At 33.7% G+C, this 24,910-nt stretch overlaps 1 protein-coding gene across 1 annotated transcript in view; it reads left to right on the top strand.

The window, feature by feature from the left end:
• LOC127705186 (histone deacetylase 11-like) overlaps positions 1–15,706 on the top strand; it is a 31,762-nt gene extending 16,056 nt beyond the window's left edge. Inside the window, exons 10-11 of the mRNA XM_052209465.1 lie at positions 111–152; positions 13,735–15,706. Of these exons, the coding sequence (XP_052065425.1) occupies positions 111–115 (5 nt within the window). The 3' untranslated portion in view covers positions 116–152; positions 13,735–15,706. The remainder of the gene's footprint in view (positions 1–110; positions 153–13,734) is intronic.
• Positions 15,707–24,910: the final 9,204 nt, after the last annotated feature.

Here is a 24,910-nt window from a genome sequence, read left to right as displayed (position 1 = left end):
GTTGTAATATATGCACATTTTTAGATCTTTCCTGTTTTTTATACTTGCATTATTGTTGTCTTTATGTTGTTTTCTTTTGTGTATTTTTTTAATATGTTTTCTCTTTTTAGGCTGAAGATATTCTCTGTGCACATTTAGGAAATTTAATTTATGTAAGCTTTGTTTTTATTTATTTATCTTTCACTTCACTTAGTTAAGCTCACTTTGAAATGTAAAGCTACCAGCAATAATCAGGTTAGTATTTTATTATTTAATCATTTCATCTATTTATTCTGTCATTTTTTTTTTCTGCAGCATGTTCTAATTTTATCCAGTATTTTTATTATTTTATTCTCAACTGAATCATTTTATTATCCTATTTATTTTGTTATGTAGTTCTGGCACTCATTTCACAAAAAATCTTATGAGAAATAAATACTTGTAAGTCATGACCTTTTCGTATAACTTCTGATGATTTTTATACGACCGCAAGTCGTATATTGGTAGACACATTGGTTTTCACACAATAACTTTAATTTAAGTGAATGGATCTCTATGAAATTTTACCATAAGGTTCAATACCACAAAAGGAAGGTGGGGATTGATTTTGGGGGGTTATGGTACCCACAGTTAAGGAAGGTTTGGATTGATTTTGGGGGTTATGGTACCAACAGTTAAGGAATAAGGGACCAAAAATAAGCATTTTTGTAACTTCCAGACAATATCTTGTGTGTTAGTGTATGGATCTCTCAGACATTGAACCACAAGGTTCCATATCACAAAGGGAATGCTGGGAATGATTTTGGGGGTAATTGCCTCAAAATTTTAGGAATTAGGGGCCAAAAAAGGGGAAAAAAACAAGCATTTTCCTAGTTTCATGACAATAACTTGTGTTCAAGTGTATGGATCTATCTGAAACTGTTCTGCAAGGTACTATACCACAAAGGGAAGGCTGGGATTGACTTTGGGAGTAATTGCCCAAAAGGTTCAGGAATTTGGGGCCAAAGGGGGCCAAAAAACAAGCATTTTTATAGTTTCCAGACAATAACTTGTGTTCAAGTGTATGGATCTCTCTGAAATTGTACTGCAAGGTACCATACCACAAAGGGAAGGCTGGGATTGATTTTGGGGGTGATGAATCATAAGGGGGTTCAAAAAATTTTGGGGAGGGGTTTTCCTTTTTTTTTTCTTTAAATTTTCCAATTAAAGTTGGTTATTTTTATACGACCGCAAACAAATTTTTGTGGTCCTATATTGGTATGACATTAGCGTCGTCGTCGTCCAAAGACACATTAGGTTCAATACCACAAAAGGAAGGTGGGAATTGATTTTGGGGGGTTATGGTACCCACAGTTAAGGAAAAAGGGGCCAAAAATATGCATTTTTGTAACTTCCCGACATAACTTGTGTGTAAGTGTATGGATCTCTCTGACATTGTACCACAAGGTTCCATATCACAAAGGGAATGCTGGGATTGATTTTGGGGGTAATTGCCTCCAAATTTTAGAAATTAGGGCCCAAAAAGGGGCAAAAAACATGCATTTTTCTAGTTTCATGACAATAACTTGTGTGTAAGTGTATGGATCTCTCTGACATTGTATCACAAGGTTCCATATCACAAAAGAAATGCTGGGATTGATATTGGGGGTAATTGCCTCCAAATTTTAGGAATTAGGGGCCAAAAAGGGGCAAAAAACAAGCATTTTTCTAGTTTCATGACAATAACTTGTGTGTAAGTGTATGAAATTGTACTACAAGGTTCCATATGCCAAAGGGAAAGCTGGAATTGAGTTTGGGGGTAATTGCCCAAAAAGTTGAGGAATAAGGGGCCAAAAAGGGACCAAAAATAAGCATTTTTCTAGTTTCCAGACAATAACTTGTGTTCAAATGTATGGATCTCTCTGAAATTGTACTGCAAGGTACCAATCCACAAAGGGAAGGCTGGGATTGATTTTAGGGGTAATTCCCTCAAAATTTTAGTAATTAGACGCCATAAAAGGGCAAAAAAACAAGCATTTTTCTAGTTTCAGGACAATAACTTGTGTGTAAGTGTATGGATCTTTATGAAATTGTACTGCAAGGTTCCATATCACAAAGGGAAAGCTGGGTTTGAGTTTGGGGGTGATTGCCCTAAACGTTTAGGAATTTGGGGCCAAAAAGGGGCCAAAAAAACAAGCATTTTTCTAGTTTTCAGACAATAACTTGTGTTCAAGTGTATGGATCTCTATGAAATTGTACTGCAAGGTACCATACCACAAAGGGAAGGCGGGGATTGATTTTGGGGGTGATGAATCATAAGGGGGTTCAAAAAATTTGGGGGGGGGAGGGTTCCTTTTTTTTTTCTTAAAATTTTCCAATTAAAGTTGGTTATTTTTATACAACTGCAAAAAAATTTTTGTGGTCGTATATTGGTATGACATTGGCGTCGTCGTCGTCCGAAGACACATAAGTTTTCGCACTCTAACTTTAGTTTAAGTGAATGGATCTCAATGAAATTTTACCATAAGGTTCAATACCACAAAAGGAAGGTGGGGATTGATTTTGGGGGGTTATGGTACCCACAGTTAAGGAATTAGGGGCCAAAAATATGCATTTTTGTAACTTCCAGACATAACTTGTGTGTAAGTGTATGGATCTCTCTGACATTGTACCACAAGGTTCCATATCACAAAGGGAATGCTGGGATTGATTTTTGGGGTAATTGCCTCCAAATTTTAGGAATTAGGGCCAAAAAAGGGGCAAAAAACACGCATTTTTCTAGTTTCATGACAATAACTTGTGTGTAAGTGTATGGATCTCTCTGACATTGTATCACAAGGTTCCATATGCCAAAGGGAAAGCTGGAATTGAGTTTGGGGGTAATTGCCCAAAAAGTTGAGGAATAAGGGGCCAAAAAGGGACCAAAAATAAGCATTTTTCTAGTTTCCAGGCAATAACTTGTGTTCAAATGTATGGATCTCTCTGAAATTGTACTGCAAGGTATCAATCCACAAAGGGAAGGCTTGGATTGATTTTATGGGTAATTCCCTCAAAGTTTTAGTAATTAGGGGCCATAAAAGGGCAAAAAAAAAAATATTTTTCTAGTTTCAGGACAATAACTTGTGTGTAAGTGTATGGATCTTTATGAAATTGTACTGCAAGGTTCCATATCACTAAGGGAAAGCTGGGTTTGAGTTTGGGGGTAATTGCCCTAAAGGTTTAGGAATTTGGGGCCAAAAAGGGGCCAAAAAAACAAGCATTTTTCTAGTTTCCAGACAATAACTTGTGTTCAAGTGTATGGATCTCTCTGAAATTGTACTGCAAGGTACCATACCACAAAGGGAAGGCTGGGATTGATTTTGGGGGTGATGAATCATAAGGGGGTTCAAAACATTTGGGGGGGGGGGGGGGGGTTCCTTTTTTTTTCTTAAAATTTTCCAATTAAAGTTGGTTATTTTTATACAACTGCAAAAAAATTTTTGTGGTCGTATATTGGTATGACATTGGCGTCGTCGTCGTCCGAAGACACATAAGTTTTCGCACTCTAACTTTAGTTTAAGTGAATGGATCTCAATGAAATTTTACCATAAGGTTCAATACCACAAAAGGAAGGTGGGGATTGATTTTGGGGGGTTATGGTACCCACAGTTAAGGAATTAGGGGCCAAAAATATGCATTTTTGTAACTTCCAGACATAACTTGTGTGTAAGTGTATGGATCTCTCTGACATTGTACCACAAGGTTCCATATCACAAAGGGAATGCTGGGATTGATTTTTGGGGTAATTGCCTCCAAATTTTAGGAATTAGGGCCAAAAAAGGGGCAAAAAACACGCATTTTTCTAGTTTCATGACAATAACTTGTGTGTAAGTGTATGGATCTCTCTGACATTGTATCACAAGGTTCCATATGCCAAAGGGAAAGCTGGAATTGAGTTTGGGGGTAATTGCCCAAAAAGTTGAGGAATAAGGGGCCAAAAAGGGACCAAAAATAAGCATTTTTCTAGTTTCCAGGCAATAACTTGTGTTCAAATGTATGGATCTCTCTGAAATTGTACTGCAAGGTATCAATCCACAAAGGGAAGGCTTGGATTGATTTTATGGGTAATTCCCTCAAAGTTTTAGTAATTAGGGGCCATAAAAGGGCAAAAAAAAAAATATTTTTCTAGTTTCAGGACAATAACTTGTGTGTAAGTGTATGGATCTTTATGAAATTGTACTGCAAGGTTCCATATCACTAAGGGAAAGCTGGGTTTGAGTTTGGGGGTAATTGCCCTAAAGGTTTAGGAATTTGGGGCCAAAAAGGGGCCAAAAAAACAAGCATTTTTCTAGTTTCCAGACAATAACTTGTGTTCAAGTGTATGGATCTCTCTGAAATTGTACTGCAAGGTACCATACCACAAAGGGAAGGCTGGGATTGATTTTGGGGGTGATGAATCATAAGGGGGTTCAAAACATTTGGGGGGGGGGGGGGGTTCCTTTTTTTTTCTTAAAATTTTCCAATTAAAGTTGGTTATTTTTATACGACTGCAAAAAAATTTTTGTGGTCGTATATTGGTATGACATTGGCGTCGTCATCGTCCAAAGACACATTAGTTTTCGCACTCTAACTTTAGTTTAAGTGAATGGATCTCTCTGAAATTGTACTGCAAGGTACCATACCACAAAGGGAAAGCTGGGATTGAGTTTGGGGTGATGAATCATAAGGGGGTTCAAAAAATTGGGGGGGGGGGGGGAATTTTATTTTCCTTTTTTTCTTTAAAATTTTCCATTTTAAATTGGTTATTTCTGATTTATATATAAAAGCAAATAATAATGATATGGTTTGAATAGGTAAATTTAAAATTTTTAAGTTCTTAGACCACTTTCATTCTGTGTCAGAAACCTATGCTGTGTCAAATATTCAATGACAATCCAAATACAGTGCTGTATCAAGCTTGAATGTTGTGTCCATACTTGCCCCAACTGTTCAGGGTTCGACCTCTGCGGTCGTATCAAGCTGTGCCCCAGCGGAGCATTTTATTGATTTATATATAAAAGCAAATAATAATGATATGGTTTGATTTCATCAAATATTTAAATATTGGGGTTCTTTGATATGCTGAATCTAACCGTGTATTTATATTAGATTCTTAATTTTTGGTCCTGTTTTCAAATTAGTCTACATTAAGGTCCAAAGGGTCCAAAATTAAACTTAGTTTGATTATAACAAAAATTGAATTCTTTGGGTTCTTTGATATGCTGAATCTAACTGTGTATTTATTTAAATTTTGGATATTGGACCATAATAGGTAAATAAAAAAAATTTAAGTTCTTAGAGCACATTCATTCTGTGTCAGAAACCTATGCTGTGTCAAATATTTAATCACAATCCAAATTCAGAGCTGTATCAAGCTTGAATGTTGTGTCCATACTTGCCCCAACTGTTCAGGGTTCGACCTCTGCGGTCGTTTCAAGCTGCGCCTAGCGGAGCATTTTATTTATCTTAAGATTTTGTGTGAAAAGAGCCCCTAACTGTTATGGAAAAGAAGGGATATGGTGTTATGACAAAGGGACAGGATTTTTTCATTAGTTTTTGTCATTTTCAAAGCTTGACATTCAGGTCACTAAGAGTTCAGAAAAAGCATGGTTTTTAATGATTCTGAAATGTCAAAGTAAATTATAATCATAAAAATGTATACAATATTTCTTTGTGATGCAAAGGCTTGGATTTTTAAATTCCCTAAAATGACCAAAAAAAAAAATCGGGAGGTTAAATATATTTTTGACTTATTAAATATCCAATATGCCTTCAAAAGACCAATTTTACATATTTGTATGTAGGTGTGACTTAACAGCACGTTAGATGGTTTAAGTTATGTTTCAAAAGTAAATTGATTGAAAAAAAGATTTTGTTGAATATATAAGGTTTGTGATTTGCTTGTGATTTGTAAAACCAAGAACAAAATTGTCTTTATGATCCTGACTGATTGCTAGTTGTTTAAAAAATTCACTTAAGTAAACTCAGCTGGTAAAATGCCTGCAAAAGGCAACAAGTCTGATTAACCCTCAGGAAAACAAAGTTTGGATCATTGCTGGTGACAGCAAATTTCAACATGCATTTGAAAATACTCTTATCAAAGGAAAACAATCTTTATAACTGTTCAATATCTTAGTCTTTGGGTCTTTTTACTTTGCTCTTACTTTTTGCTTATGTCTTATTTCTTTTTGACTCACTTTATACTGGGGCAACTGTCCTGTTATCTTGTTCTCTAGTTATCTTAAATGAAAAAGAAGAAAGTGGATTTTCAGTTAATCAAAGACAACAAATAACTTAAGGCAAATTTTAAAAAATAAATAAAATCTAGAGATCACCATTCAGTCTCCTTTGTTTAGGGTCAAGTAGGGTGCCCCCTTTATATCACAAGGTCATGTTTAAAAATTGCCTCAGGTCACCGGGTCACTTTTAAGCAGTTCTAAACTGGTCTGATTCTCGGTTTTGGATGTTTTGACCTGTCACAGGTCCTTTTAGATGTGACATCAGGTTGTAAGGTTGACTGCCAAATCCATCAAGGTTGTAGATCGGATTTGATTATGTTAGAGCCACGTTGTTGACAAGCATTGAAACATCTCATTTTTACAGAAAAAACAGGAGGATATAAAAATGCATTATTTAGTGCAGTTAAAAACATTTTCATATAGCCATCATATGTGGAAGTCTTGGATCCCTTAGTAAATCTTCAAGATTTAATTGATGGTTTATAAAAATTTTGTGATTTTTAAATTATTGGATTTCAATAGTTTCTGAGAATTTCTTTTTTAATGGAATAAATATATTAAAAAACACTTCTCAAGATCCATACATATTTTGATTTCTAAAAAAAACCAGGGCTATTTAAGCTTTTGCTTTCTTTTCCTGTGCAACATATTCTGGAAATGTATTCAGTGTATTACTTTCAATACATAATTTTCATTCATCAACAAGAAAATATATAGTTTGAAATCTAAGGAAATTAAACCATTTTAAGATAAACTATTAATGTTTCCCTTTTGAAATATAGGATATGCAGAAACACATAATTAACTGCATCTGGTGATGATTCATAGCCTGACCAGTTTCCATTCTCCAAACACCTTCTTCAGAGGCATAATGATGGATTATATAATTAATAGTTGCACCCTATTTATATAGATCCAGTATCAGGTCCGAGTACACAGTTATCGTCCTTTGATTTTCGTTGTCCACGAATATAGTCCTTAGTGTGGACAGTGTGTTACTTGCCAATTTTTTTTTATACCCCTTCCAAATTTATTTCTCCATGTTTTATGCCTCAAATAGCAAGTAAGGGGGTGAAATGACACTGTAAAAAAATTTGGGTCATGAATTTTGAAGTAAAGTAGTGATTTGGTCCAGCTGAAAAAGGTTAAAAATTAGCACTTCGGAAGCTGTCAAAAGATTTCAAGACCCCCTTAACATAAAATTGTCCATATTTTGAGTTAGAGCCGATGAAGTTTTCTATAATTTTGATATAATTTGTCCCAAAAGTAGTACAACACACTGTAAAAATATTATTGAGAAAGCGCAGGTGGGATTTTTTTAATTTTCATTTATTGTCTAAAAGAAATGCACTACGAAATAACTGTGTACTCGGACCTAAGAGGTCAAATCAGGAAATATAGAATCTGTACTTTGGCAACTTCCCTGAATGATTTGATGGTGTCAATTTGTCAAATAGCATAAAACTAAAGGATTTAAACTTTTATTTGATAGAATTTCTGCAAAAATGACCAATTTTGGCATTATATGGCAAAATAAGCATTTCATAGCTTTTTATACGACCGCAAAAATTAAAAATTTTTTGGTCGTATATTGGTATGACGTTGGCGTCGTCGTCGTCGTCGTCCGGCGTCGTCCGATGACACATTGGTTTTCGCACTCTAACTTTAGTTTAAGTGAATGGATCTCCATGAAATTTTACCATAAGGTTCAATACCACGAAAGAAAGGTTGGGATTGATTTTGGGGGTTATGGTACCAACAGTTAAGGAATTAGGGGCCAAAAAGGGGCCAAAAATAAGCATTTTTGTAACTTCCAGACAATAACTTGTGTATAAGTGTATGGATCTCTCTGACATTGTACCACAAGGTTCCATATCACAAAGGAAAGGCTGTAATTGATTTTGTGGGTAATTGCCTCAAAATTTTAGGAATTAGGGGCCAAAAAAGGGGCAAAAAACAAGCATTTTTCTAGTTTCATGACAATAACTTGTGTGTAAGTGTTTGGATATTTCTGAAATTGTACTACAAGGTTCCATATCACAAAGGGAAAGCTGGAATTGAGTTTGGGGGTAATTGCCCGAAACGTTTAGGACTTGGGGGCCAAAAAGGGGCCAAAAATAAGCATTTTTCTAGTTTCCAGACAATAACTTGTGTTCAAGTGTATGGATCTCTCTGAAATTGTACTGCAAGGTACCATACCACAAAGGGAAGGCTGGGATTGAGTTTGGGGGTGATGAATCATAAGGGGGTTCAAAAAATTTGGGGGGGATTTTTTTTTTTTCTTTTTTTTTCTTTTTTTCCTTTTTTTTTTCTTTTAAAATTTTCCATTTTAAGTTGGTTATTTCTGATTAATATTTAAAAGCAAATAATAATGATATGGTAGGAGATACACACCAAACAGGATGTGTAAATTATTATCTAATAAGTATTGTGCAATAGCAAGAAATTTTCAATTGCACAGTATTGCACAATAGCAAGAAATCTTCAATTGCACAGTATTGCGCAATAGCAAGAAATCTTCAATTGCACAGTATTGCGCAATAGCAAGAAATATCCAATAGCACAATATTGCGCAATAGCAAGAAATTGTCAATTGTACAGTATTGCGCAATAGCAAGAAATATTCAATTGCACAGTATTGTGCAAAAGAAGATACTTCGTATAAATTGCTTATTTCTTGATCAATTTCAATGGGGTTTTATTCTTGAATTCTTGGGGTTCTTTAATATGCTGAATCTAACCGTGTATTAAGTTTTTGGATTTTGGGCCCCGTTTTTAAATTGGTCCACATTGAGGTCCAAAGGGTCCAAAATTTAACTTTGTTTGATTTCATCAAAAATTGAATTATTGGGGTTCTTTGATATGCTGAATCTAACTGTGTATTTAGATTCTTAATTTTTGGTTCCGTTTTCAAATTGGTCTACATTAAGGTCCAAAGGGTCCAAAATTAAACTTAGTTTGATTTTAACAAAAATTGAATTTTTAGGGTTCTTTGATATGCTGAATCTAAACATGTATTTAGATTTTTGATTATGGGCCCAGTTTTCAAGTTGGTCCAAATCGGGGTCCAAAATTAAACTTTGTTTGATTTCAACAAAAATTGAATATATGGGGTTCTTTGATATGCTGAATCTAACCATGTATTTAGATTTTTGATTTTTGGGCCCCGTTATCAACTTTGTCCACATTGAGGTCAAAAGGGTCCAAAATTTAACTTTGTTTGATTTCATCAAAAATTGAATTATTGGGGTTCTTTGATATGCCGAATCTAACCGTTTATTTAGATTCTTAATTTTTGGTTCCGTTTTCAAATTGGTCTACATTAAGGTCCAAAGGGTCCAAAATTAAACTTAGTTTGATTTTAACAAAAATTGAATTTTTTAGGGTTCTTTGATATGCTGAATCTAAACATGTATTTAGATTTTTGATTATGGGCCCAGTTTTCAAGTTGGTCCAAATCGGGGTCCAAAATTAAACTTTGTTTGATTTCATCAAAAATTGAATTCTTGGGGTTCTTTGATATGCTGAATCTAACCATGTATTTAGATTTTGGATATTGGTCCATAATAGGTGAATGTCCAATTTAAAATTTTATAAGTTCTTAGACCACATTCATTCTGTGTCAGAAACCTATGCTGTTTCAAATATTTAATCACAATCCAAATTCAGAGCTGTATCAAGCTTGAATGTTGTGTCCATACTTGCCCCAACTGTTCAGGGTTCGACCTCTGCGGTCATATCAAGCTGCGCCCTGCGGAGCATTTTATTCAATTTTGATGCATAAGTGGCATTCTGACTTTCTACCTGACAGGTTTTCATGTGTCAATATTTGTGTTTCTATGCTTTAATCCAGTTGTGTTACTCATCTGTGAACTCTGAATCTACAGAAAAGAAGATTATCTCAGACAATATGTGCAAAATGTGTTGTATAAATGACCCTCGTCTAACGCCCTGTTTGGATCAAGTTAAATGTGAGGAGCTTGGTACATAAAAGTTGAAGTCCATCATAAATATCTCACTAAATTTGTATAAAAAGAACTTAACAATGTCTGTTGTACCTGTTTCATTTCACATAATATCTTTCTTTTCTTCTGTAGGATAGCATGTGGTTCAAATATAAGCCTGTTGAGACTAAAATTGCATGCAAGTTTTTCACTAAAAAGTGAAAAATCTTTGTATCAGACCATACTGTCTGCACAAAAAGTTGAATGCAAGAGTCTTTTTGTGCTCAGATTTATTGTATCATGTCACTTGAGTATAGAAATGATAGAAAAGACACAAATTTTTATTTCCTATAGCTTCAATATGCATTTTTAAATGTAAATATGTGCTACGGCCTAAATTGACCCTAAATTATTTTCAGTCTTACTTGGCCTAAGACCCTTTTAAACTAATATGATATGTTATTTGTAAGTTTTCTTTCCATTTAAAGTACATTAAATACATATGTAAGGATTATTTATAACCAAAAAGCTTCACAAATTTAAAATTGCTGGAAAATATTACATCTTCATGTAAGGCTCCCCTTCATTGGAAAACCTCCATTTTTAGGCACAGGCTCATATAGATTTGACTTTTAAATAATTATGCTAAGTCTGATATATCAAATGAGTACTCTATTGCTTTTAATACATGATATATTACATATTAAGGCATTTTAAAAGTATTTTTTTGCAAAATTTGAATTTTAAAAGCCCCAAATGTTGATAGTTGAAATTTTTCAATTTTAACGTCTAAATTTAACACGCAAAGTTGAATATAGAATTAATCATATTGTCTATAATATATATCCTATTGCCATGAAACTTTGTAAGCAGTCTTATAATTTATTAAGCTTTGGTCATACCAAGTTTTATTAAGATTGGTCAACTTTTTCTATCCTATTAGGTCCGAGTACACAGTTATCGTCCTTTGATTTTCGTTGTCCACGAATAGTCCTAAGTGTGGACAGTGTGTTACTTGCCAATTTTTTTTATATCCCTTCCAAATTTATTTCTCCATGTTTTATGCCTCAAATAGCAAGTAAGGGGGTGAAATGACACTGTAAAAAAATTTGGGTCATGAATTTTAAAGTAAAGTAGTGATTTGGTCCAGCTGAAAAAGGTTAAAAATTAGCACTTCGGAAGCTGTCAAAAGATTTCAAGAACCCCTTAACATAAAATTGTCCATATTTTGAGTTAGAGCCGATGAAGTTTTCTATAATTTTAATATAATTTGTCCCAAAAGTAGTACAACACACTGTAAAAATATTATTGAGAAAGCGCAGGTGGGATTTTTTAATTTTCTTTATTGTCTAAAAGAAATGCACTACGAAATAACTGTGTACTCGGACCAGTATCTGGCGGATAAAAGTTATCCTGTATCAGGCAGATAAGAGTTATTCTGTATCTGGCGGACATCTATACAGGATTAATTCTCCTTTCAGTTAAAATTCAGTGTAATTTTCCTTAGTTACGGTAAACTTTATTCAACTGATTTACATGTTGCGGTAAACATTTAACCTAACGGTATAATCAGTAGTTGGGCTTCTACATTGTGGTATAGGGTATCTTTATTGAAATTAAAGTACATGGTAGTCATCCAGTCTTGATGTTTTGGCTTATGATTTGCCGAAATATGAAGTCTAATAATAGTGTTACATGTTTTAAATCCCATGGTAGTCCTGCAGTCTTGATGTTTTAGCTTGTGCTTTGCCAAAACATCAAGTCAAAACTATATACCCCCCAAACAAAAAATTGTTGGGGGAGGGGTTATAATTAATGAAGCATTATTTATGCCTTCAATACTTTCTTTTAAAAATTAAGGGTAATAGTATATTAATCATCAGTGTTAAAAGTTCAAACACCTTTGTTTTGTAATGTAGGATAAAGTTACCTGCTATTGTATTCAGTCAGGCTATGAATCATCACCAGTTACAGTTAATTATGTGTTTTGGCTTATCCTACATTTTGTATGCTACATATTTTATTCCGCTGATTCACATAATTAATATGGCTTCCAATAACAAAACTTCCATTTGGAGCTACTGTGTTATGTTGGTATATCAATACTATATTACTCATTTTATTTATGTTTCCCTTGCCTGCATAAGTATTATGTTTAGTATAAACTGAATGAAAGTAAAATATGCTCCAAAATTTAAATTTATAAATAAATAAAAATAAACTTCCTGATTATATTATAGTCTCAGATACTAAATAAGATTGATTCAAAACAGCTAAATTTTGCTTTTAAAAATGACTGCTATTAAAATATGTGTCTTTAAATATTTTTCATTAGGATAGTTCATCTTCTTTACTCAAGTGTTAATTTTTTTATACCCCCGCTGTAGCGAATGGGGCATTAAGTTTTACCCTTGTCCGTCTGTACGTACGTCCTAAAGTTGGTTTCCGTTCTCTAACTTAAGTTTGCCTCAACCAAATGTTATGAAACTTATACACAATGCTTATTACCACAAAACACAGATCAAGTCTGAATTTTGGTGGCGTCACTTTAACCGTTCTAGAGTTATGCCCCTTAATAAATGGAAAAATTGCAAAAGTTTTATTTTCTTCTAAATATCAAGTAATTTTTAAAATTGGAGTTATCTTCCTTTGTCCATGATTATAGTTTTATTAACTACAATCAATACTTTATACAATGCAATGTTTAATTTTGACTTCCACTGATAAAACACAGATCAAGTTGAATTTGGGTAGTGTCACTTTAACCATTATTGAGTTATGCCCCTTTATAAATCAAAAGATTGCAAAATTTTTAGTTTCCATTCTGTAACTTAAGTTTGCCCCAACCAAACATTATGAAACCTATACACAACATTCATTACCACAAAAGTAAGATCAAGTACAATTTTTTTGTTTCCGTTTTCTAACTTTAGTTTGCCTCAACCAAATATTATGAAACTTATACACAATGCTTATTACTACATAATACAGATTAAGTACGAAATTTGGTGAGAACACTTTTACCATTCTTGAGTTATGTCCCTTTATAAACATAAAAATTGCTGAATTTTTCTTTTCTGTTCTCTAACTTTAGTTTGTCTCAACCAAATGTTATGAAACTTATACACAATGCTTATAACTACATAATACAGATTATGTACGAAATTTGGTGGCAACACTTTTACCATTCTTGAGTTATGTCCCTTTATAAACATAAAAATTGCTGAATTTTTCTTTTTGCATTCTCTAACTTTAGTTTGTCTCAACCAAATGTTATAAAACTTATACACAACCGTTCTAGAGTTATGAGTGTTTACAAATAGAAAAATTACTGAATTTTTAGTTTCTGTTCTCTACTTAAGTTATCCTAAACCAAAAGTTATGAGACGTACACACAATGCTTATTACCACAAAACTCAGATCAAGTTCAAATTTGGGTAGCGTCACTTTTACCGTTCTTCAGTTATGTCCCTTTATAACTATATGATATGCAAGCGGGGGCATCATCTGTGTCCACATGTGGACACTATCCACATTTATTTTCTAATAAATTAATTGTTTTAATCTCTTTATAGAATCAGATAAAATTTCCAGTTTACCCAGGAGTCGAAGCGAAGGATTACTGTCACGTTTACGTAGAACAATAATTAGGTCACAGTCCTCACAGGAAGTACATGATGTGCACTCATCTGAATCATCTTCTTTAACATCAGGTCCTGATGATCTAGGAGATTCCAGTTCATCACTTGACAACAGTGATTCTTCATCATCAAGTGGTAATGATAGTGATATTGACAGTGAACCTGTACCTGAATATACTAGTGTCCATAAATGTGAACCTGCACATGAAAACACTACAGTTAATAAATGAAAACAAATAGTATTAATGATGATTTTAACACTGATTTTCATTGTGAACTTTTACATAATTTTATATCTAATGACTAGGAACTCCTTTGACCTTTGGTGATCTCATTATATCTTTCAGTTTTTCTATCTTCATGTCAACCACTTTGAATCAACATTTCAGTCTTCGTTTGATTCAGATTTTTAACCAAGGGGATTTAGTGGTAGGCCTGACTAGAAAGTTGATTCAGTATCGTCATATTCATATGAACTTTAGCTGTTCTCCTCTGTGATAAGGTTTGAAATTTACTCTTATCAATTGTAAAACTAAAAGGTGTACACAATTTACCAATATATGTAACAGTTTTTTTTTTAACTTGCTAAAGTTCAGTGGTATACCCTGGACATTCAGATTTTCTCTTCTATAACAACTGACTGTTGTGGAATTGTATGAATATGTAGGAAAAAAGTAGAACAAAAATACAAAACTCCAAGTGACATCAACAATTTCAACAAATTTCTGAACCCGACATGAAAGATTCAGACAATATGATAAGTAATTCTGAGACTCAAAATAATTAACCTTTGATGAACAAAGTTTTGAGAAAATTTGCATAATTTTGTTTCAAAATTTCTTTACCATTTAAAAAGTTATTATACAGTTTTGTACAGTTTATGGAACAAATTTGCTATAGTGTAGAATTTATTAGAAAACATGAAAATAAAAATGATTAGAATTTAAAGATTGGAGTAAAAAATTAAGAGCAAGAAAACTGTCCATTTTGAAAGTAGTGATCTGGGTTTTATTATTCACTATGATGTTTTTGAACATAGTTTAAATGATGCTGCTGAGTTTGATTACATAAAACTGCATATTCATCTCATAACAGTTTCTGTGATTTATCAGTATTATATATGAATGTAAATGAATAAAAATAAGACTAATCAAAAGTTGTAAATCCCTGCCACCATTGTGATATGATTACATAAGATCCTTTAAAATTGTAAATTTCATCTATTACAACAATTTTGAATACTTTGTTGATTATTATATTTACCTTTCAACCCTTTTATCTTATCCCTATGGTGTTGTCTTTGGATTTTCTCTTTGTCTTCTGTTCTTTTTACATCATAGATCAGATTATTGGTCATCATGATATTTGCTAAATTTAATATGGCGTTCATTCATGCATTGAAATCCACCCTGTACTTAAAGTTTTTTTAATAATTCAGTATTTGCAGAATTTCCAATCAAAATAATTTTACCTGAATTACACATTTAATCAGGGGAAAGGCACATGATGAAAATCAGTGATAGTGTGTATCAATGTTTGTATAGTTGTATTGTTTTGTTTTTTTATTAGTTCCACCTTACATGTATGTACATTGTAATGTAAACTATTTATAACTTTTATTTTATGTACACACTTATACACTATTTATTGGTCTTAAAAAAATGTAGTTAATCATTGTTTAATGGGCATTGAGACACCATGATTGAAGGGTTTCAAGCGACATATTGTAATTTTAAAGGGCTTCGAGACACCATAAAAATGTATTTAGGGTTTCGAGCACAAAATAAAGCTAAACTTTTTTATGGTGTCTCGAAGCCCTTTAAAATTACAATTAATTAATTTGAGACGATATATTTGATATATTACTGTTAAACCTGGAATAAGCACAAGTGTTTGGGGGGGGGGGGGAGGGAGGGGGGGTAGGAGGGGTCCTGATCCTGAAATCCCGGGCTTAAAAACATGGAATCCTGAGGTCCCGAATTTAAAAAAATTAATAACCTGACATCCCGAAATTTCGATAAAAGAATTCCCGGATCCCGAAAGGATCAATCCCGAAATCCCGAGCTTAAAAACACCCGATCCCGGAGTCCCGATAAAGGTCCTACCCCCCCCTCACTATTGAAGTACACTTTTATAGTTAAACACATAAACTTGTACATAGCTATATAATTTTATATGTAGCTGCAATATGCCTTAAGAGCAATTTTTTACCATGTTATAAGTTTTCATCAAGAAAATCGAGTGAAAATATAATATACAAAATAGTTGTTAATTTTGTGTCATTTGGTCTCTTGTGGATAGTTGTCTCATTGGCAATCATACCACATTTTCTTATTTTATAACTAGTTTTTTATACGACCGCAAAAAAAATTTGCGGTCATATATTGGTATCACGTCGTCATCGCCGTCCGAAGACAGTTGGTTTCCGGACAATAACTTTAGTATAATTAAATAGAAATCTATGAAATTTAAACACAAGGTTTATAACCACAAAAGGAAGGTTGGGATTGATTTTGGGGGTTATGGTCTTAACAGTTTAGGAATTAGGGGCCAAAAAGGGGCCCAAATAAGCATTTTTCTAGTTTCCAGACAATAACGTGTGGAACGGTGTATGGATCTCTCTGAAATTATACCACAAGTTTCCATACCACAAAGGGATGGTTAGGATTGGCTTTGGGGGGTTATGGCTCAAACCGTTTAGGAATTAGGGGCAAAAAAGGGGGAAAAACAAGGGTGTCCTGGTTAATGGATAATTTAAAAGCAGTGTAAGAGAGGTAATCCAAACACAACGTTTCGTTTACCTCCCTTACACTGCTTTTAAATTATGTATAAAGAAATATTGTATTGTCTTGAGATGATTAGCTGTCAATTTATTTATAGAAGTTACTATTTAAGGAATATTAATTTTAGCCATGATTATGTATGTCATTTTCTATTTTAAGACTTTTATGGTGTATTTAAATGGGTAATTATGGTTGCAAACTCCATTGGAAATTTGAATTGAGATTATGACCATATCTTGAGGGAAAGAATTTGTTTGGGGGGAAAAAGGGGGGAGGTGAAAAAATAAATTTGGAGGGGGAGGTAAAAGGAAATTGTGGGGAGTCAATTTTATCTCATTTCAGATTTCAGAAATTAAAAGAAAAATTCTTCAAATATTATTTTTTTTACAAAAAAAAGTGGAGGGGGGATGGGGGAGGTCAATACACAACAGCATAGTGTATTACACAATAGCAAAAAAAAAGGGGGGGCAAATTTTTTTTTTTTTGGGGGGGGGGGGAAGTCAATTCGCAACAGCAAAGTGTATTGCACAAAAGCAAAAAATTGAATATAAATTCAAATCATATGACCAATTCTTAGTTCTTTGACTACAGTTATTCTGTGTCAGAAACCTATTATGTGTCAAATATTTAATTACAATCCAAATTCAGACCTGTATCAAGCGCGAATATTGTGTCCAACTGTTAAGGTTTGGACCTCTGCAGTCGTATCCAGCTGCGCTCGGTGAAGCAATTTATTTCACAATAAAATATATTCAAAATTTCTGCAATTCATTCTGTAGATTGGTATATCTACATCTAATAAGGTATTATTATGTAGTGTTCTCTTGACTTTTTATGAAATACACTCTGATTAATAATAGAATAAACATGGAGCTCCTTCAGCTAGTTTAAAGAAATCAGTTGAGACAGGTTGACAATTATATTTTTTTTTTTTTTATCAGAAATTATACTTTCAAATGCAGCTTTCTATTTTTCAAGATGAAATTATCTTACAAAGACACATGAAACATTGGCTATTTTTCTTATTACAATTGTTTGTCCCATTTGAATTCTCCATGACAACTTATTATAAATTGCTGGCTGAATAATTCCTTCTTGCTGACAGGGTTATTCCAGCTATATGTGCACTATGGAACTTTTTGTGTAAAATTATGCTGAATAGAAGCATAAATTCTTTATTCATTAACCTTGTATTTATAATTTTAACAAATTATTATTTCTATGTTGTGTTTGATTTACATTCTTTGTCATAGAAATGTTTTAGAAAATTACAATTGAATGAAATAGAAAATTGTCACAAAATATATTGTATTGCTATATTTCTTGCCAAAAACTGTGTTATAAAGAACTATATACACCACTGTCCCAGGTTAGGGGGCAGGCTTGGCATCAGCAAACATGCTTAACCCCATTACATTTTGTATGTGCCTGTCCTAAGTCAGGAGCCTGTAATTCAGTGGTTGTTGTTTGAAGTTGTATATCATATTTGTTTTTCCTTTATTGTTTTGAACATAAATCAGGCTGTTAGTTTTCTTGTTTGAATTGTATACATCTGTCATTTCAGGGCTTTTTTATTGCTTACTAGGCAGTAAGATTTATGCTCATTGTTGAAGGCAGTACTGTGACCTATATTTGTTAACTTCTATGTAATTTGGTCTCTGGTGGGGAGTTGTCTTATTGGCAATCATACCATATCAGGATTCTTAACGCAAAGAAAAATATATAAATTAAATTAGCACTATAATATTTATGGATGAAATACAACAAAAGTCTGAAGTGTGAAAAAAACCTTCTTGGTTCACCTAGTAGTGAACCCAGATCATTGATCCACTGTCACACATTGTACTTGTTCTTAATTATTCCAATTCTTTGCAGAGAATTAAAACTTATACATTCTTTTCAGGAGAATTAAACAATGTATAATAAGCAAGGGTTAAGTCAAAGTTATGAATTGTACATAAATTAGGGCTACAACTACCTCAGACAGAACGATACAGTTTGGAGTTAATTTCTATTTTATATATTATATAATTGTTCTTTAGACAAGGTTACAGCTCCTTCATGATATGAATAAATGTACATGTGGATATATATATATGAAAAAAAGCAACACCCCAACAACAACAAAAACCAGAACAGACACATCTAGAGGTCAGCATAATTGTTCTTTGCTTTGCATATTGTAGAAATACTTGCATATCAAAGAACACATATGCTGACTTCCAAATGTGTCTGTATTGGTTTTTGTTGTTGTTGGGTTGTTGCTTTTTTGATGTAATATGCTAAGCTTTACTAGACCCTTATATTGAGATTCTTGATGAGTTGTTATTTTTATCCTGTACTCAACTGAACCTTGTAAATTTAATTGATTTTTTTGTGACAAGAAATACAAAAGAAGAAAAACAAAATAATGACCAGACCCAAAAAATGAAAATATAACAATGACAATAAAGATACACAGTCACACTTTCTTTGTCAAAGCATGCTGTAACATAGTCATGTATTGGTCAGGTGTGAAGTTCAGAGTCTACCAATAAATCACAACTTTATAGATATACCTGTTCCATAATTAACTATGGTGCAGAAACTGACATCTTTCACTCTAAAAAGTGTTTTTTTTTTGGTGTGTTTATATTTTTCTGAATTCCACCCACCAGAAAAGAAGAGAATGGTCAACTGGAAAAAAGGCCTTTGGAGTAAAGAAGTAATTCCTTATTCATCTTTCCTGCTCAAAGTTTTAAAATCCCATCTGCAAACAATGTTTCAAAATTTAGATCAACTGCAGCCAGAAAATTGTTGGGCTGCAACTACTTCAAAGCTACATTTTTTTCTTGTGAAGAGGTTTTCTTAATAAAAAAAAAATGGCATGTACTCAAAGTCTCTACATGAAGAATAAAATGCTCCGCTGGGCGCAGCTTGATACGACTGCAGAGGTCGAACCCTGAATAGTTGGGGCAAGTATGGATACAACATTCAAGCTTGATACAGCTCTGAATTTGGATTGTGATTAAATATTTGATGCAGCATAGGTTTCTGACACTGAATGAATGTGGTCTAAGAACTTAAAAAATTTCAATTTACCTATTATGGTCCAATATCCAAAATCTAAATACATACACGGTTAGATTCAGCATATCAAAGAACCCCAAGTTTTCAATTTCTGTTAAAATCAAACTAAGTTTAATTTTGGACCCTTTGGACTTAATGTAGACCAATTTGAAAACGGGACCAACAATTAAGAATCTAAATACATGGTTAGATTCAGCATATCAAAGAACCCCAATATTTCAATTTTTGATGAAATCAAACCATATCATTATTATTTGCTTTTATATATAAATCAAAAATAACCAACTTAAGATGGAAAATTTTAAAGAAAAAAAAAAGGAAAAAAAGGGAAAAAAAATCCTCCCCCCCCCCCCCCAATTTTTTGAACCCCCATATGATTCATCACCTCAAAACTCAATCCCAGCCTTCCCTTTGTGGTATGGTACCTTGCAGTACAATTTCAGAGAGATCCTTACACTTGAACACAAGTTATTGTCTGGAAACTGTAAAAATGCTTGTTTTTGGCCCCAAATTCCTAAACGTTTAGGGCGATTAACCCCAAACTCAAATCCAGCTTTCCCTTTGTGATATGGAACCTTGTAGTACAATTTCATAAAGATCCATACACTTACACACAAGTTATTGTCCTGAAACTAGAAAAATGCCTTTGTTTTGCCCCTTTTTGGCCCCTAATTCCTTAAATTTTGAGGCAATTACCCCCAAAATCAATCCCAGCCTTCCCAATGTGGTATGATACCTTGCAGTACAATTTCAGAGAGATCCATACACTTGAACACAAGTTATTGTCTGGAAACTAGAAAAATGCTTATTTTTGGCCCCTTATTCCTAAACATTTTAAGCAATTACCCCCAAACTCAATTCCAGCTTTCCCTTAGTGATATGGAACCTTGCAGTACAATTTCAGAAAGATCCATACACTAACACACAAGTTATTGTCATGAAACTAGAAAAATGCTTGTTTTTTGGCCCCTAATTCCTAAAATTTTGAGGCAATTTAACTCTCAAAATCAATCCCAGCATTCCCTTTGTGATATGGAACCTTGTGATACAATGTAAGAGAGATCCATACACTAACACACAAGTTATTGTCTGGAAGTTACAAAAATGCTTATTTTTGGCCCCTTTTTGGCCCCTAATTCCTTAACTGTTGGTACCATAACCCCTAAAATCAATCCCAACCTTCCTTTTGTGGTATTGAACCTTATGGTAAAGTTTTATAGAGATCCATTCACTTAAATTAAAGTTATTGTGCGAAATCCAATGTGTCTTCGGATGACGACGTTGCCAACGTCATACCAATATACGACCGCAAAAATTTTTTGCGGTCGTATAAAAAGAAATATATACATCCTCCTCACAGCATACAGACACTCACAGGTCATCAGTGACGACATGCAGCACATAATGTATTCAGATAACCAAAGATATCAAAAATAGCAATATTTTATTATTTCAGTTTGAATTCTTGCAGTAGTTCAGCAAATTCTAAAAAGGTATTTTATAATTCCGATCAACCTTTTAACTGATAATAGAGGGTATGAATGCCCTTTACCAAGGTTACGATCCACTTTCCTCCTCTCCACCCTTGGCAGATTAAGCCAACATTTGTGATAACAATGTTGCGCCATCTATCGGTAGATTAAAGTCACGCCCATTCCGAATACATTATTCGTGACCAATGGTAGCACTTGAACTCTTCAATTTGGAGGTAAAAACACGGTAGCGTCTAGATTCTACACACTTGGTAAAGCAGGAAACGAAAATATACGTTGACATTCATGCATTTGTGCAAGAAACATACACAGGAACTTCTACTAATTGATTAAAAACATTCAAATTGTCACTTAATATAGTCGTATGTTTAGGAATGTAAAGACTTGTTGCACAATAAGCACGTGGCAATTGTTTACATACACTTTCTACATTTACACGGGATCATGTTATAGGCGAGTTTCGACTGCAACCAATGAAAGTCATTACCTTGTGTCTCCGAAATTCTATCTCTATCCGCCAAGGGTGGAGAGGAGGGAAGTGGATCGTAACCCTTGGCTAGCGAACATGTTTACCGTCAGGCGTCAAACGATCATTTTCGGCTACCGTTAGCGTCAAATTGGTTAAAATTTTACCGTGATTCGTCAAAATATCCTTAACGTGATTCATCAGAGGTCTCAAATAATCATCGTTACCGTTATTTTTGGAAAAAATTTAAAGTGATTCGTCAATATCAGTCGATTTTTTTATCGTCTAAAAGAAAGTGTACATTTTATCGTCATGCACCAAAAATTACCGTTAACGTCATTTGGCAAGAATTTTTACCGTTATTTGTCATGAAGGTACCCCCATTACGACCCTCATAATACTGGTATATATCTTAGTTCTAGCTCAGGTATTGGTATAATTTCTCTATAGCATCTCTTGTGAAAACTGGATAAAAAATTATAGCAATCTGTTTACACAGTAGTTACCTTCAAAAATACCATCTTATGATTTATAATGGGAAGCCATCCCAAAACCAACTTTTAAAAATACATATATTTAGGGAGCTACCATTTGATTTTTATGGGGGGGGGGGGGCGGGGCTAGGATGAAAAATTTTGTCCTGCCTTTTTATTTTTCCCTCTATTCGGTCCTGCCTTTTTATTTTTCACTATTCGGTCCTGCCTTTTTTTAGTTTATCCTGACTTTTTTTTTTACATAAATTGTCATCCTGCCTTTTTTTTTTGCCAATAATCTCATCCTGCCTTTTTTTTTTTTACTCAAAACTCCTGTCCTGCCTATTTTTTTCAAATTTCATCCTAGCCCCCCCATAAAAATCAAATGGTAACTCCCTTAGTTACAGTTCCCTTGACCTGTTGACCCCAAAATCAATTGGCTTCTTCCCCTTCTTTTATCTTCCATCTGTATAAAGTTTATTCAAGTGAAATCAAATTACAGTACAAGTCAATCTTGTTTGTAGTTCTCATGATGAACTATGACTGCTTTTTATTGTTCAGCATTCTTATGCTGCACTATGGCAAGCCGTTCTTGTCAAAACTATGTTTAAACCATTTTTGCGAAAAAATTGCACACGGAGTATTCAAAAAATCACACTGAGATTTAAGAACCTGAATAACACACTGAGAAATCGAAATTACACACTAAGATTTTAAAATTACACAGTGAGATTTAAAAAAAATGAAAAACACACACTGAGAATTTAAAATTACACACTGAGACTGAGAATTGTTAATTACACCAAGGATTTTATTGATTGATTGATTGTTGGTTGCTTAACATCCAGTGGCAAATATTTCATGCATATTCAGGACGAGAACAAATTAAAAATAAATACAATAGTTAGGTTCTGTAATAGAGGCGTCCGGGATTAAGGTCGGATAAATTTGGACTGCCACGGGAAATGAGGGTATATTGGATAGGGACAGAAATTTAGCCTTGCAACAGGTCACATACGGTCTGACCCCTCAAAGAGTTGTTGCAAGGGTTCTTAACGTGCAAAGAGCGTGGCACTCTCTTTACACGAGGCATCGGATTTAACGTCCCCATCATTCTGACCGGACGTGTCTGCAAATTTGTACATCCCCCACAGCCAAACGGACGCCCCACTTAGGCAAGGGTTTTACTGCCGGTCGGAGGAAGACCAATGGTGACCATACTTCTATTCCCCAGTCACCCTTGGGGGCCACCAAGGATTTGTATAGTAAGACTTACTATACAAATCCTTGATTACACAATGAGATTTCAAAAATACACACTGAGATTAATACGCAAATTACTAATGAATATTCATGAGATGAATAATTCAACAGATGAATATCTTGGTCTCCCGAACTCTTGTCATTATAATCATGCGGTTCCTACAACCACTGAACATTCGTAATAAATTTCAAGACTTAACAACTTTTTTGGCTAACTCATATTCATAAGTTTGTTGCCTATAATTCAGATTATTAGTATCAGTATATCGGGATTTTTTGCTTAAAACTGTTTAAGCATGGTCCCTTTCAGCTGTTACCCTGATTTTGCAAGGTAATCTTTTATATTTTTGTTACGTTTTTATGCTATAATAGGCACTTGGGGAAAAAATTCACTGCATAGTTTGTATTTTTGCAGATTGTTTCAATGTTTTCTCAGTGTGTGTTTTTCAGTTTATTTCATCTCAGTGTTTTGAAATCTCATCGTGAAAATAGTCTTGTAAGATTGAATAAATAAGTGCAAGAACACACAAAAACATGGAAAGAAAAGTGAAATATTAGATAAAATTTAATAACAAAATATAAAACAACAAAAGATAAAAAAAGGGGGGACATGCCCAAAGTGCATGTTGTTATGACGGCAGGAGGACTTGAGAAAACCTTGAAAAAAATTAATCGCTTCTTTGAAAATGGTTTCTTTTCCAACAAACACCAAGAAAAAATTAAATATGCCATCCCTTAGAAAATAAAATTGTCGTCCCCTGATTATACTATAAGTAAAAGTTTCCTAACACAATTGTCTTGGCTAGACGGTTTGGGAAAACATTGGATAATAAATGCTTCTTTAGAAACAGTTTCTGTCACAACAAACATTGGGAAATGATAAATTGCTACCCCTAGAAAATCAAGTGTTCGTCCCCTTAATTTATACTCTATTTGTGAAAGTATCATTCGTAACTTTGTTTACCGGTTATTGATAGGAGCCTCCACTCATTCAGTCTGGAACAGGTGTATACTGTCTCAAATACATTATGTTAATATGCATCTATTGCTTTTATCTACATGTTACAGAAAGTGTAGATGCATTTTAACATGTACACGCCTCTAGTGTTTTCTTAATCACCTATCCCCAAATCCAGTGTTATGTTATAGTCGTTAAATTGAATAAAAAAAATAACTTTAAACATGTTTCTGAGTAGCAAATGTACCAAACATGCCTAAAATATATTACAGAAATATTTGTATTGCCGGTGAACGTTATATTGTAGTTGTGTCAATTTGGTTACTTTACGGAGATTGTATTGCATGATATGCAGTTAAATAAATTTCCTCCTCTTGTCCTACTTTTACCTAATTGCAGCCCTTTACAACAGAAATGTAAAAAAAAAGGACATTTCTATGCCCCGCCTACGATAGTAGCGGGGCATTATGTATTCTGGTCTGCAATTACCCCGTCTGTCAGTCAGTTCCTTCGTCCTGTATCAGGTTTAAAGTGTTTACCATATATACCATGAAGTTGTGGTTATACCAACGGGAAAGTTGGTACATATTTGCATTGCTACGATG

Source organism: Mytilus californianus, unplaced genomic scaffold (genome assembly GCF_021869535.1).
Source record: "Mytilus californianus isolate M0D057914Y unplaced genomic scaffold, xbMytCali1.0.p SCAF_1, whole genome shotgun sequence".
NCBI classification, from domain to species: domain Eukaryota; kingdom Metazoa; phylum Mollusca; class Bivalvia; order Mytilida; family Mytilidae; genus Mytilus; species Mytilus californianus.
Note: the sequence above shows the minus strand (reverse complement) of the source record. Positions and strands in the feature narration are given on the sequence as shown.